The sequence below is a fragment of the Leucoraja erinacea genome, chromosome 5, assembly GCF_028641065.1.
Source record: "Leucoraja erinacea ecotype New England chromosome 5, Leri_hhj_1, whole genome shotgun sequence".
NCBI lineage: Eukaryota > Metazoa > Chordata > Chondrichthyes > Rajiformes > Rajidae > Leucoraja > Leucoraja erinaceus.
The window spans coordinates 55,082,901-55,098,912 of NC_073381.1; the positions used below are offsets into that span (position 1 = coordinate 55,082,901).

Here is a 16,012-nt window from a genome sequence, read left to right on the forward strand (position 1 = left end):
TTGAGGTGCTCCTGTGCTGATTGTTATCGCGTCTGACACATTTCCACCAATACAAACGTGCGACACCAACAGAAAATTGCTCGACATCCTTTAGGCTTACATATCATATTAAAAGTGCAACTAAATTAATGCTTTGTATGTGAGGGGTTTAAAACCATATTGACCTTTCATTAAGTGAGAAAATGTCTAATTTTATCATGCCTAAGTTTCATGTTATGGTTTGAGTAATGCAAGTTATATTGAGAACATCAGATTACTTATTATTGTTAGTCAAGGAAAAAGATTGGTTGACAATTTTTGGGATAAAGTTCATGATTGCCTGTTAAAGGGTTTAAGGCTGGTCAATACAATGATTCCCAAATAGTTTTAAACTGAGCCACCTTTTTCAGGTTGTTGGACAATCAACAACCTGAAAAGTCACCCATTCCTTTTCTCCAGTGATGCTGCTTGACCCGCTGAGTTACTCCAGCATTTTGTGTATATCTTCAATTCTAAATGATATATTTGTGGCAAACTAATAAAAATATCTTTGTTCTTCTACAAACATGTAAGTGATCTCTGATAGAATCAGTATCCTCTCAATGAAGAACTAGAATCTAAATGATTTAATGCAAACATTGATATAGTTCTCTCTCCTGCAATCTAATATCCCAAAGAAAATGTAAATCATTCGAAAGAGAATCACGTTATTATTAATATTGTGCAGAAGCAGGAGTTTTATAACTGTGATGGTGGCTGGAAGAACTCGGATTTTATTTTTACCATGGTCCAGGAACTCCAACTTGACAATCCAATATGTAATTCACCAATTATTTGTAAGGAAATCTTTTTTTTAATCATGGTAAACACCAGTACACTTAGTCAACAATTCCGGCAAGAAGAATTAGCTATTATAATACATCAATTTAATTTCGATTACAGAAAATAGGATCCAATCCAAAGATTAAAATCTGTAGGGTATTTGACAAACTTTTATAAACTAATCGTTATATCTAGAATTTTAAGCGTTTTTGCTCAATAAAGACCTTGGGTTTTACACATTATCTGCACAAATCTGATTTATTGACAGATACGAGTACCATTTTGTCAAAACGGCCTAAATACAATATGACGATACGGACCAGGGTTTCCACCAAGCTGTGATGCGCCGATGAAGCTGGAAGATGGATGTATATTGCTTCGTAATCATGGCCGAATGATTCTTGATGTTCTGCGCATTAACCACGGCGACAAACCGATCTGCTGTGGGCAACAGCGTGATCGCCATCTGAAATAAAGTCGTCTCCTTTTGATACAACTTGCAAAGAAAAATACTTTAACACGTGGCATAGTAAGCTTTGTATTATCTGTAATTGCAGGGGTCGGTTTTGTTCTAACTTGACATTTCCCGCAGCACATAAAGTGTTATGCATGGAGCTGCCTGAGCATTGCGAGTAGATGTCAGTAACACGATGAACCCAGCCAGTGGCGCTGCTGAAAACCGACAACACTATCACGGTAGAAAACAGCAACGGGCCTCTTCGCCGGCCAGATTCCGGGACATTAACTCGAGACCCTCCATCAAGACTTCGCTGGCTGGCAAAGCTAATGCGTTAAAGCAGGGCTACCATCCCGGCCGGATTTCCAGCTCCGCGGCTGCAAGCGTCAAGGAAAAGCCCAGCAGACAGTCGGCAACTGTCCGCCCCCTTGGTGCTGAAAGGTTGGCGGCGGCGGCGCCTCCAGACAGTGGCGGCGAGGAGGGAGAAAAGACGTCTGAGGCAAAGCTTGCTAACAGTGGCCGCGCTCTGGGCATTGCCGAGGTGCCGGCAACGTCGCAGCGGCAGGTGCTAGCAGCCGTGGCGGACAAGGGCAAGGGCAGGGGCGGGGAGCTGCGTACAGACGGCGAGTTGCGAGAGGAGCGGCCGGGACGCGCCGGCGTGGGATCGGCGCCGCCCAACGCGGGCAAAGCACTGTCCAGCGGCGCCGTCGCCGCCATGCACACCAAAGGTGCGGCCGAGCCAGAGGAGAGGGCGGCGGCGGCGGCAGCAACAGCAACAGCAGCAGCAGCAGCAGCAGCAGCAACAGCAGCAGCAGCAGCAGCAGCCGGAGACTCCACCATGGAGCCGGTGATGATGGAGCAAGAAGAAAGCCTACAAAATGAGATCGAGAAGCTGCGCTCGGAAAACCTGGGCCTTAAGGTAGGCTCTTGCTTTTGTCCCGGTGTATTGCAGACATTGCGAGGGTGGGGGGTGATGTGGTCAGATGAAGGGAGGGGAGGGGGCGAGTCATTAGTGTGTTTTAACGCAACAACACAATAACAAGACCTTAACATCTGGGACCACGGACCTTCATTCTCCCGGGCCCCAAGCTGCAATGCAAGATGATGTTGACAATTTATAAACCCAGCCTATATGGCCATTGTGTTCGGGAACGCCTGTCGCAGATTGCAAGGAGTTTTTTCCACCTTTTGGGTTACCTTCCATTTTGCTTTGCTTATATCTTAGTATTGAACTCGATCATTTTTTTTCCTTAAAAAAAATGAAAGCTTTGCCTTTGTCAGGGCGAGATCGAGGAGATGCGAACCGAAATGGATGAAATGAGGGACAGTTTCTACGAGGAGGATGCGTGCCAGCTGCAAGACCTCCGGCGAGAGCTGGAGCGGGCCAACAAGAACTGTCGGATCCTGCAATATCGCCTGCGCAAGACCGAGAGGAAAAGGATGAGGTTCGCCCAGACCGGGGAGATGGACAACGAGCTACTGAGAAGTCTGGAGCAAGACCTTAAGGTCAGCTCACTTTCAATCTGTCACGTGTAACTAGGTCGTTAAAGTTATTAAATGCAAATACAGTTTGGCACCTTTGAAGGAACTGGCCTCTATCTAACCAATTCGCATCTATTTTAATACCAATTAGTCATATGCATTTTGTATATTAAAACTATCCTATTGACTGTTGTCATCCATCACAGGTTGCCAAAGACGTGTCTGTCCGGCTGCACCACGAATTGGAAAATGTGGAGGAAAAACGCACTAAAACAGAGGAAGAGAATGAAACCTTGCGGCAGCAGTTAATAGAGGCTGAAATTACCAAACAAGCTCTGCAGAATGAAATGGACAAAACCAAAGAGGCAAGTAATTGTGATCACCTGTAAATGGTTCAAAAATGTAAGAAACCAGATGTGTTTCAAATGTTTAGGAGTTAACTTTGGTGATGTTGGTGGTGAGGAAGGGACATAGCAGATTCACCTCTTGCTTTGGATTATTTTAGATGGCACTAGAACCTGGGAATTTAAAGCAATGGAAAGATATCCTGTGTTTAAAGAAACATTATCAGTTTAGAGATGTGATGGATTTTTGACATAGGGACAACTATTTTTAAGATTTAAGTTGTGCTAAATGTTTAATCAAATTTTCCCAATCAGTTTCCAAGGCTTGATTGTCAGATTGAAATTTATGTCAAATACCAAATGATTTTTGCAAGTGTGTTTTAGGAGATCCAAAGAATCCTACTTAAATTTTTAAAGATTATATATTTTTCAGAATTTCTCAAGAGATCAGTCTTGTACGTGAAAGGAATTGACAAGTCAGGGAACTAATTAACCCCTAGACTAATTTATGCCAGTTTGATGCTGGTGCCAAATTTAGCAGTGGGTCTAATCTGCACATATAAGGGTACCAAACTAATCAGTGAAATGTACTCTGGCAGCAGTTTTGTCCATCTAAAAGGCAGTTGTTTTCAAGGAACCAGACAGGAACTCAAGGAACTATTATATGCTAAATTGGGAACCTACACCAGCTCAGGAGCCACATTGAGCAAAAGTTATCAGATAAAAATGGCGATAATTAGGGAAAAAAACAGAATATTATTGTTTGTGATCGGGAATAATTCAGGAAAATACTCATTAAAAACTGAAACGGATATTTATTGACACACAATGCATTTTGTGCCTAAATTCCTTATTCAATTAGAAACATAGAAAATAGGTACAGGAGGAGGCTATTCGATCCTTCGAGCCAACACCGCCATTCATTGTGATCATGGCTGATCGTCCCCAATCAATAATCCGTGCCTGCCTTCTCCCCATATCCCTTGATTCCACTAGCCCCTAGGCTCTATCCAATTCACTCTTAAATCCATCCAGTGATTTGGCCTCCACTGCCCTCTGTGGCAGGGAATTCCATACATTCACAACTCTCTGGGTGAAAAAGTATTTTCTCACCTCAGTCTTAAATGGCCTCCCCTTTATTCTAAGACTGTGGCCCTGGTTCTCGACTCGCCCAACATTGTGATCATTTTTACTGCATCTAGCTTGTCCTTTTATAATTTTATATGTTTCTATAAGATCCCCCTCATCCTTCTAAACTCCAGTGAATACGAGCCTAGTCTTTTCAATCTTTCCTCATATGACAGTCCCGCCATCCCAGGGATCAATCTCGTGTACCTACGCTACACTGCCTCAATCACAAGGATGTCCTTCCTCAAATTAGGTGTTGGGGTTAATTTTTTGTTTCCTTATGATTTGATTTCTATTTTTTATTAATTCGATAAATCCAGAAGTAAAACCCATAAAAACGTGAATTTATGTTTGCTGGGAACCCTCCAGAAAGAGTAAACATAGGCTCATCTGTAAACAAATTAACTTTAACATTAAAAAAATAAACATAATTGAGCAAAATGCCTGGTGTCTGTTGAAGGGTGTATGTACAGGATGACATCATGCTCTGATACACCATAATGGCCCGAGGGAGTACTGGCATTTTGACAATAATCTGGTTCTGAGGTAATGTTAATATTCATATTAATTGATTAAAATGGTTTAAGATCAATACTGACTGAAATTAACTAGTTGCTGCCCTGTGGGAAGAAAGCCATCTGATAATGGTAATGTTATTAATATTAACAATGTTAACATTAATATTATTAACGTGGACAATTTATAGATAAACATTATTATGTGGAGGACAGGATATGTGGAGGATAAAAGGCTAACTCCATTTCATGGTTCAGGGAAAACCCATTGACCAGGTTTACTCAGAATTCACGTATTCATGGTTATCCTGCCACAAAGTGAAAATCAAAACAAAAACTGCAGATGCTGGAAATCTAAAAACCTTCGAAGCTCTGTTTCTCTTCCCACAGATGAGATCTGACCTGCTGAATATTTCCAACAATTATGTTTTTATTTTATTCTGCTGCACGCCAGTATTGTCCTTCAGACTGATTCATTTCTGAAGCATGAAGTGCGTTTTAACTTTTATTGCTCGAATGAAATACAGACAATTATAATAGTATATGAAAATGAATTGTAAACAAATTGAGTATGGTATAAAAATTCCCGACAATTTATTTATTATCAAATAGTTATAATTAAAATGATACTGATTTGACATTTTCTTCCATAAAATGCTGCAAGAAAATCTGTTCAATTATCAAATCACTTAAGCAGGAAGAACAACTGAGACTAAGGTTATTGGAATGGTTATAGAGGAAAAAGACAGAATAGGTTTTTGTGTATGAATCTGAAGAGAATGAGGGGAGAATGGGACTACTCATGGCCAATGGAAAACCGTAATATTACTGGTGGATATTGTATCTCGATTCACAATGTATCATCAGAAAACTTGATGTAGTTAATGAGGTACAATGCACTTTCGTGGTGATGGTCACACTTTCTAGTCAATCCACGCATTTCAAATAACTGCTAATTCTGTCCTTGGTTATTGTTTCAAGAACCTCCTCCACCATCAACGTTATAACTGACTAAACTAAGTGGGAACCGTTGGGTCACACGGGAGGCATGGTCCCCCAATGCAACCCATTCCCCAACGCAATATTCCACCAGTCACCCGTTCCACCAATGCATCCCATTCCCCAACGCAATATTCCACCACTCACCCATAGCCTGTAACTGAGCAGGCGCGGCTCATTTCCCCTCATCCCCGAGTACTCCCTTTCCTCCCCCTCCCTCTCCCTCCCTCTACCTTCCCCTACCTCCCCCTCCCTCCCCATCCTCTTAATGTGTGGGAGGGGAGGGGTGGGAGGGAAGTGGGGTGTGTGGCGGGAGGGGGGGGGGGGGGGTGGGGGGTGGGAGAGGAGGAGAGGTGTGTGGACGGGGAGGTGTAGGAGGAGGGGGAAGAGGGTGGTGTGCGGGAGAGGTTGTGTGGGCAGGGGGTGTGGGGGTGGGGGGGAGGTGTGGGGGCGGGAGTGTGTGGGGGGGTGTGTGTGGGGGGGGTGTGGGGGTGTGTGTGGTGGGGGGGGTGTGGGGGGGGGGGGGGGGGGGGGCGAGAACATTGGGGGGGGGGGGGGGGGGGGGTGGTGGGGGTTGGGGGGGGGTGTTTTTGGGGGGGATAGCGGAAAACAACAGGGAAAAAAAGTTTATGGGGGGAAAAGGTAGAGGGGGGTGGTAGGGGGGGGGGGGGGGGGGGGGGGGGGGGGGGGTGTGTGGGCAGGGGGAGTTGTGCAGGGAGAGGGGGTGTGTGGGCAGGGGGGAGTGAGATCAGAGAAAAGACGTGGGAAGAGCCATGGGGGAGAGGGGGCATCACGGGGGAGGGGGGATGAGCCAGCGAGGGGGATCAGAGGGGTAGTGGCTGGAATTGGCGGTGTGATGGGGACTCTCTGCGGGCTCTGGTCGTTCTCCGCCGGGATCAGAGTCTCTGCTTTCCACTTGGTGACATCTCCGACTCCGGGCTTGGCTGGGCTGGGTCTCCGTTTATTGGCTGGGCTGGATCTCCGACTCTGGGCTGGGTCTCCCACGCTGGGCTGGGTCGGGTCTCCGATGCTGGGCTGCTGCTTGGGTCTGGGCTGCTGCTTGGGGCGGGGTCGCTGCTTGGAGTGAGGTGACTACTTGGGGGCGGAGCTGCTTCAGGTCCCTCCGAATGTCCGGTTGGAAACCTCCGCCAGTTTTCCTCAGCTCCAGTAAAGACGCGATGGGGCAGGACGGGGCAGGACCGTCCCGGGGAGTGACAGGAGATGAGATCGATCTGCGCACGCGCAGTTTTAAAGATTTGTAAACCTCGCTAACTTTTACGACATTCAACCGATCGGAACGAAACTTGGTGGATTCGCAGCACAGGAAAACAATGAGTGAGCTGCCAATAGAAAGACTGCCAAACCGGAAGATAACAAGATCAGAGTTTTAGTTATGTATAGAAGTTATGTATAGATTTATGTGGTTACCAGGTATATCCCCTACACATTTTTGAATCCCCAGACAGCACCTTTAAACATTTGGAAGGTGATATCTACATAGTCTGGTTTTCATTTGTATTATTAATTTGGCATCTGTCATATACTGCTATATTCACATTCTATTTTATTTTTTAACTTTTTGGTTATCCATGGATAATTTTCTTTAATTTTCCTACTTTTTGTCATCATGAAGACTACAGTTGAAACATTTAAAACTCTAAAGACCTCCCAATCATTCCTTTCATGGACAGATTCATTAGCAATAGGATTTGTGAGGATGACATAAAATAGATTTTTTCCCTCATGATAATTCTCTTACTACCTGCCATAAAAGCAGTGTGGCAGTTATATCCTTTGGGTCTTGGCCAGTTCAGTTGTGGGATTGGGACTACTGATCAATTTACACATTTGATACATTCAATGCCCTTGCTTTCCTTGGGGTTTCTTTTGAACATTTAGTAGTGACTAGACTAATTGCAGACCCATTGGGTCTGCTCCCCCCAACAGTGTGCGTTGGAGAGCCGATGAAGCTGTTTTTTTAAATGATGCCCTCCCCCTGACATCATTGGAAGGTGGTGGAATATTCTGTTTCACTGTACCGTTGGGGGTGGGAACATTGGGATGTCACTGGAAGCTGGTGTTTTAAAAGATGGTTTTGGCTTTTTTTTAAACTTTAATCATGAATAACCCATGGGGGAAGGGGCTGGGGGTGTGAATAACCTGGGGGGGGGGAGTGGGGGGGGGGTGAATAACTGGGGGGAGGGGGATGAATAACCAGGGGGGGGGGGGGCTGGGGTTGTGAATAACCTGGGGGGGGGGGGGGGGGGGGGGGCGGTGATAATAGGGGGATGAATAACCAGGAGGGGAGGGGGCTGGGGTTGTGAATAACCCGGATTGAGGAAGGGGCAGCTTGAGAGCCCATTGTGATTGGCGCACTGAGTGGCATTGTGACATAATCATTGGATAGTCCTGGAAAAAGGCTGTGTGTCAGAACCGTTTTTTGCCTTTTTTTTAAAACTTGAATCGTCAATAACGTGAAATATAGGATAAAATCTTAAGTGAAACTGATTACTGCATGGAGGGGAAAAATATGTAAAGTCAGAATATGTAAAAATTTGAGCGCTACCGTGTAGCATTTTTAAGAAAGGAGAAAAACACATACAGACACACACACACACACATGCACGTATACATACATACAAGATGAGACTTTTAATAACAGGGCTCGAAATTAGCGGTTGCCCGGTTGCCAATGGGCAACCTAAAAGCCATGACATTTTGCCCGGCTTGGCAAGCACCCAGGACACCTCTCGTTTAATTTTGAGCGGGCCCCCTCGATATCTTTCTCTCTCTCTCTGTCCGTCTCCGCCCACTATCCATGTCCATGTCTCGGGTCTTCGCCCGCTATCCGTATCTCGGGTCTCCGCCCACTCCTCATCCGCCGGCATGGCCGGCCGCCTTACACATGCGCACAACCATGGCCAGCATCAAAGATCCTATAGCGAGGATCTTTGGCCAGCACATCATCGGCCGTGGTTGTGCGCATCTGCAGCCCTGCACATGCGCACTGCCATTGCAACAGGTCGGCGTCGGCCACTTTCCCCTCCCTTTGCATGGTGGGAGACCTGGCTGCCATTGCTGTCCACTCGCCGCGACCGCTGAAAACCAACGCAGAATCACTCGGAGTAACTCTAGCTGCTTGGTTTCCTGGTCCTCCAAAAATATTCGAAATGGAATTTAAACAGAATTTAAACACCACCACCAAATTCTGAAAAATAACAGCCTATTGCATTTTATCTGTTTATTTGTTGTGTATATATATATATGGTATGGTATAGACATAGTCAACTTTTATCTCCTGTTCTGTATTATGTTTACATATTCTGTTGTGCTGCAGCAAGCAAAAATTTCATTGTCCTATCTGGGACACATGACAATAAAACTCTCTTGACTCTTGACTTGGTCTTAAACAAGAAAGGGTTCTTGGGGGAAAAAAAGAGCTACCTTAAATTTAGTTGCGTCTGGTTGGGTACCTATGGTAGGGTGAAGACTATTCCATGCTTTAATTGTGCGGCGGAACTCAATGGAGCAGCCTGCATCTCTGGATAGAAGAAATTGGGTGACGTTTCGGGTAGAGACCCTTTTTAGATTTCCTCTGGTTTTAGTGTTTTAGTTTAATTTAAAGATACAGTGGGGAAACAGGCCCTTCGGCCCACCGAGTCCATGCCGACCACCGATCACCCGTACACTAGTTTTATCCCACACATTAGCGAACAAGTCAAGTCAAGATTGTTTTATTCTCTCATGTCCCAACGAAATCCTTACTTGCAGCAGCACAACAGAATATGTAAACATAGTACTCTGTAAACAATGTTATCAATGAGAAAACAAAACAGTGTATATTTATAAATGAATATAAATCTATACACATACACACACAATTTCCCTCCTTGCATTAATAAAGTTCTATTGAATAGTATCATGTGTGTAGGAAAGAACTGCAGATGCTGGTTTAAACTGAAGATAGACACAAAAAGCTGGAGTAACTCAACAGGTCAGACAGAATCTCTGGACAAAAGGAAAATATTACGTTTTGGGTTGGGTCTGAAAAAGGTTCCTGCACACCTTTGGAATGTGGAAGAAACAAGAGAAAACCCATGCGATCAAAGGGAAATGGAGCAAACTCCATACAGACAGCACCCATATTCAGGATCAATTCCAGGTCTCTAGCAATTTTAGGCAGCAACTTTATGGCCAATGTACTGCCCCATAGTCTTGAACTGAATTAAAACCTACAGTAGCTGTAAAGGGGGACATAGTGTCACTTAGAGATTTATGACTGAAAATGGATAGTTTTTTTTTTTTTAGTAACCAACGTTATCAACGTATAATTTATTGTGTGTTGGAAAATAAAATATAGTGGCACAGCTGGTGGACTTGCTGCCTCACACGCCAGAGATCTGTGTTCGATCCTGTCCTCAGGCACTGTCTGTGTTGAATTTGCACATTCTCCCTGCAAGCGTGTGGGTTTCCTCCCACATCCCAAAGATGCATTGGCTTTGTAGGTTAACTTGTCTCTGTAAAATTGCCCCTAATGTGTAGGGGGTGAGGAAAGTGGGATAACAGAACATGTGAATGGGGAGACAAAAATGCTGGAGAAACTCAGCGGGTAAGGCAGCATCTATGGAGCGAAGGAAATAGGCGACGTTTTGGGTCGAGACCCTTCTTCAAACTAATGTGAGGGTGCAGGAGGTGGGAAGAAGAAAGGAAGAGGCGGAGAGTGGGCTGAGGCAGAGCTGGGAAGCGGATGAGTAAGCAGGGACTACCTGAAATTGGAGGTCAATTTTCATACCGCTGGGGTTTAAACTGCCCAAGCAAAATATGAGGTGCTGCTCCTCCAAATTACGGGTGGCCTCACTCTGGCCATGGAGGAGGCCCAGGACAGAAAAGTCTGATTCGGAATGGGAGGGGGAGTTGAAGTGCTGAGCCACCGGGAAATCAGGTTGGTTATTGTGAACCGAGCGGAGGTATTGGGCAAAGCGATCGCCAAGCCTATGCTTGGTCTCACCGATGTAGAGCAGCTGACACCTAGAGCAGCGGATGCAATAGATGAGGTTGGAGGAGGTGCACGTGAACCTCTGCTGCACCTGGAAAGACTTCTTGGGTCCTTGAATGGAGTCAAGGGGGAAGTAAAGCGACAAGTGTAGCATATCCTGCGGTTGCAAGGGAAAGTGCCAGGAGAGGGTGTGGTTTGGGTGGGAAGGGACAAAATGACCAGGGAGTTATGGAAGGAACGGTATCTGCGGAATGCCGATAGGGGAGGAGATGGGAAGATGTGGCCAGTGGTGGGATCCCGTTGGTAGACAAAGCTGGAGAAAATCATCGAGTGAGGCAGCATCTATGGAGCGAAGTTCTCTTACTAGCAGTAAGCAGCATTAAGTTGGTGCTATTGATAGTTTGCAAGAAGAGAAGGGTTAAATATGCTTAAATTCAAGAAGTGTTGAGAATTCATGTGATCAATTCTTCCCATTTGAGCAAAATGAGTGAGTGGGCAAAATCAGGAAACTGCCCTTTTGTTTTCTGTAAAGGGCCTGTCCCACTTGGGCGACCTAATCCGCGAGTTTTGGTGAGTTTGGCCTCGACTCATACTCGCAGCATGGTCGGCACGAGGTCGTAGGAGGTCTTCGTAACTCTCCTTCATTTTCGAGAGTGATCTCTGCGTACTCGAGGCCTCAGCTAGGTCGCGGAGTTTTTTTCAATCTGTTAATAAAAAGCCCGCGAGTAAAAACAAAGGTTGCCATGGAATAAATCGATACCTTTTTTGCTCGTAGGTTTAATCATAGTACGTCGTAGTAGGTCGGTATGTTAGTCGTAGGTAATCAAGGGTAGTCGAAGGTAGTCGTAGATAGTCTTCATCATAGTCGAAGGGAGGTCGAAGGAGATCGAAGGAGGTCGTCTTCACTCTCCACTATTCGGTGTCCAATTTTCCCGAAGTCAGTCGTAGCTAGTTGTAGCTAGTCGAAGCTGGTCTTCAACATAGTCGACGGAGGTCGAAGGAGATCTTCTACATAGTCTAAGGATTTTTTCAAACTATTCTAAACTCACCAATTAGGTCGCCCAAGTGGAACAGCCCCTTAAGTGATGTGAAATGCATTATTATAAAGACTAAATGTACTGTTGACAAATAAAAGAATTTCATGAATTAATTATTATTTTTAGTTATCGGTTTGTCTTAATTGCGGCATTTTGACTTTCATGTAGATCTTAAATCTACCCTCCCTTTATAGATGCATTAAGCCCTTAAATTTTGAGTTATTTTGCTTCATCCTCTGGGTTTCATTGAATAAATTTCTAATTTTTGAAGTCATCTTATATGTCACTGCTGTGATTTTAAGAGCATCCACCTGCTTTACTGGTGGAATAATATTTTGTCTTGATTTGTAAACCTTTTTCCACTACAGTCAAGTTGGAAAATATAACCTGATTATCACATTGTATTAAGTGATCCATAATTAGGATTTTAGTATTTGAATTTATTAGTATTTATACACAATTTTGTATCAGCTATGCTACAAAAATATTACTTAGACTGAGGGACTATTTCAAACTTAAATGTGTTATTAATTTTACTAGAATCGCCTGTCTGTGCTGATTCTTGGGTTGTATTGCTAATTTAAATATGAAAAATAAAGATTTGATGTCTACCTTTTGGAAATGTAAACAGATGAGAAAAAGGAACAGTTGTTCTTGGATTACTTGTTATTATTATCTTGCCATTCATAGCTATGATTATTTTTCAATGCAAAATTTTAAAGGAAGTGTTCTTTACTGGAGAAGTAAAGAGAATCATCTATGTTTTAAATTCAAGTGTGAGGGTGATTATGTAGAGGTTAAATGTATAAACTCTTGAGAGATAATATAATAAATACTTGTAATTTTACATGCATCTTAGATCAAGGCCAAATACAATTCTTGATAATGTTAGAATAAAAACTATTTAGCAGTTCTGAGCCATTTTATGTCCAAAGTGCAGTAAAATAAACCAGTCAGCCTTTCATACATACCTCTCTAGTTGAAGATATTGGTAGTGGTAAGTTGGCAAAAAGCCTCTTTCAGTCACCTTCATTATTGTGCCTTTCTTCATCTTCTCATTTCGGTTTTTAGTTTCTTGTTTCTTGTATTATTCAAAATCAATTAATTTCTAAATCTCCATGTGCTTTATTTTTGTTCTTCCAATTTTATCTGCTATCTCTCTCACTCTATCTTCATTCACTGCTATTTCATTACCTTTTCCTTTTTTGTTGTTTCTGCTGCAGTTTTCATTTCCCTCTGCTTCTTAATTGGCGTTGGCAGGTGGTGAGTCTGTAGCAACAGCATGGACAGCTAATTAATGGCCTTTCACATGCATGATGGAGAGTCTTGTAGTTGGCGATTAGGTAGCTGAGATAAAAATTAACATGTCAGCTATTGCTAAAATCTAAAATCTGGGTGCTGATCTCTGCATTGCTATAACGGATTTGATATTTATATGCCAATGCTAGCACAGCAATTAAACATTACACCATAAGATCTATAGGATTCAGGCTCAGACCTACGGGGCAACGAGGAAAAATTACAATCAGCATTTCAGGATAGTAACGTAAATGAACATCAAATTTGCTGACGAGTAAAAGTGAACTAGTTTGTGCAGTGTTTGTCCCGAAACTCCTTCATCATCTATAACTACTTTACACACTGCACGTTTATTTGAAGCCAAATTCAGAATGTTAATACATTCATAAATGAGCATTGATGAATTTATTAAAACTAACACTGGTTGGAAATTATCAGGACACAGGCAGTAGAAATAATTATGTTTTTTTTTAGAAGTAAATTGGCACTGCAGTGTGCTACCAGCATAGTCTGAAAATACATTAGGTCGCCTGCTTGAGCTCACTGCCATAATTCAATGTTTCTCAGCTTTGCAATGTTTGCCTTTTTAAAGAATAAGAACATCATGACTTTCAAATTCCACATTAACTCTTAAATACCCTGTCTTGGCAAGGAATTTGTACTTAATAATACCATTTACACCCACCATGTAGTTAGTGAGCAGTTGGTGGCTTCATAAGTATTGCCCACAACTTGGAGGGAGAAATGAGAAATATTGTAATTTAAATCATCATCCTGAAATTCAAGAAGCTGTAACTATTATAGTATTTCTGCATTGGAAATATATTTTTCCACACACTGCACCATGAAAACCCCACTTAATGAGATATTAATTTAAATAATCAGAACAATCTTATTCCTTTTTTAACTTTTCACTCCAGAGCTCTCTCTAGGTTTCATCATTTTCTATCCATAATATAAATCTTAATGAGATTTAAAAAAAAATGTTTTGCAGTTCTAAGTTCATTTGACATCCTTTAGCTGTTACTCCTATCACTTCATTAATCTTGGCTATTTTGTGCTCACCCCACAGCCTCCATCTGACATATTGGCTGTCTGAGCAGGTGTTCAAGACACATCAATCACTTTTAGAAATCACTCTTCCCACAGTTATCACAGTCAAATCACAGAGCTTCTAAAAATATAATTAAAAAATTGAAGCTACTACCTCACCCTATGCTGAATTATACTGCAACCCTTGTATTTTTGGTAAATAAACCTAAATTATGTTTGATCTGTTAATCACTGCCTTGCATGTGCAGCTACTCTATCAAGACCGAGTGATTATATTGTCCACATTTGTTCCTTCTGTTTTGTATCGAGGCTACAACTATTGGATAATTTAAAACTTTGACAATAGACAATAGGCAATAGACAATAGGCAATAGGTGCATGAGTAGGCCATTCGGCACTTCGAACCAGCACCGCCATTGACTGTAATCATGGCTGATCATCCATATTCAGGACCCCGTTCCTGCCTTCTCACCATATTCCCTGACTCTGCTATCTTTAAGAACTCTACCTAACTCTCTCTTGAAAGCATCCAGAATTGGCCTCCACTGCCTCTGAGGCAGAGAAGGTTTTTCCTCATCTCTGTCCAAATGGCCTTCCACTTATTCTTAAACTGTGGCCCCTGGTTCTGGACTCCCCCAACATCGGGAACATGTTCCTGCCTCAAACGTGTCCAATCCCTTAATAATCTTATATGTTTCAATAAGATTCCCTCTCATCCTTCTAAATTCGAGAGTATACAAGCCCAGTCGCTCCATTCTATCAACATACGACAGTCCCGCCATCCCGGGAATTAATCTCGTGAACCTACGCTGCACCCCCTCAATAGCAAGAATGTCCTTCCTCAAATTTGGAGACCTAAACTGCACACAAATACTCCAGGTGTGGTCTCACTAGAGCCCCGTACAACTGCAGAAGGACCTCTTTACTTTTATACTCAACTCCTCTTGTTATGCACGCCAACATGCCATTCGCTTTCTTCACTTCCTGCTGTACCTGCATGCTTACTTTCAGTGAGTAATGAACAAGGACCCCCAGATCTCTTTGTACTTCCCATTTTCCCAACTTAACACCATTCAGATAATAATCTGTCTTTCTGTTTTTCCCACCAAAGTGGATAACCTCACATTTATCCACATTAAACTGCATCTGTCATGCATCCGCCCACTCACCCAACCTGTCCAAGTCACCATGCATCCTCATAGCATCCTTCTCACAGTTCACCCTGCCACCCAGCTTTGTGTCATCTGTAAATTTGCTGATGTTACTTTGAATCCCTTCATCTAAATGTGATGTGCCAGTTCTATGTGATTCGATTTCACTTGGTTGATCTGGAGAACCCATTTCTCCCCATAATGTCCCCTCTAAATGCCTTGTCCTCTGTAGTTAGTCTGCGAATCATAAAGCCACCAGTCCTATGCCATGTTGGAGAAACAGGAACATCCTGTGTCATCTGTGTCCATTGTATATCTTTGATGTATATTGTAAATAGCTGCGGTCCCAGCACCGAGCCTTGCGGTATCCCACTAGTCACTGCCTGCCATTCTGAAAGGGACCCGTTAATCCCTACTCATTGTTTCCTGTCTACCAACCAATTTTCTATCCATGTCAGTACAATACCCCCAATACTATAATACTGACACTTCCTTTTTTCCCTTTTTCCTCTTAAATTGTAGATTAAAACTTATCATATTATGGTCACTACCTTCCAATGGCTCCTTTACCTTGAGTTTCCTTACCAAATCGGGTTCATTACACAACACCAAATCCAGAATTGCCTTCTCCCAGGTTGGCGCCAGTACAAGCTGCTCCAAGAATCCATCACGGAGGCACTCCACAAACTCCCTTTCTTGGGGTCCAGTACCAACCTGATTTTCCCAGTCTACCTGCATGTTGAAATCTCC

The 16,012-nt window shown here is 43.2% G+C and overlaps 1 protein-coding gene across 2 annotated transcripts in view; it reads left to right on the plus strand.

The window, feature by feature from the left end:
* Window positions 1-1,402: 1,402 nt before the first annotated feature.
* The window catches only part of LOC129697270 (protein SOGA3), a 62,457-nt gene continuing 47,847 nt past the window's right edge, over window positions 1,403-16,012 (plus strand). For both annotated transcript variants that reach the window (XR_008723483.1, XM_055635644.1), the window contains exons 1-3: window positions 1,403-2,177; window positions 2,540-2,764; window positions 2,947-3,105. Coding sequence is in view for 1 of the 2 variants with exons in the window: in XM_055635644.1 (XP_055491619.1) it covers window positions 1,452-2,177; window positions 2,540-2,764; window positions 2,947-3,105 (1,110 nt within the window). In the remaining variant the exon portion in view is untranslated. The remainder of the gene's footprint in view (window positions 2,178-2,539; window positions 2,765-2,946; window positions 3,106-16,012) is intronic.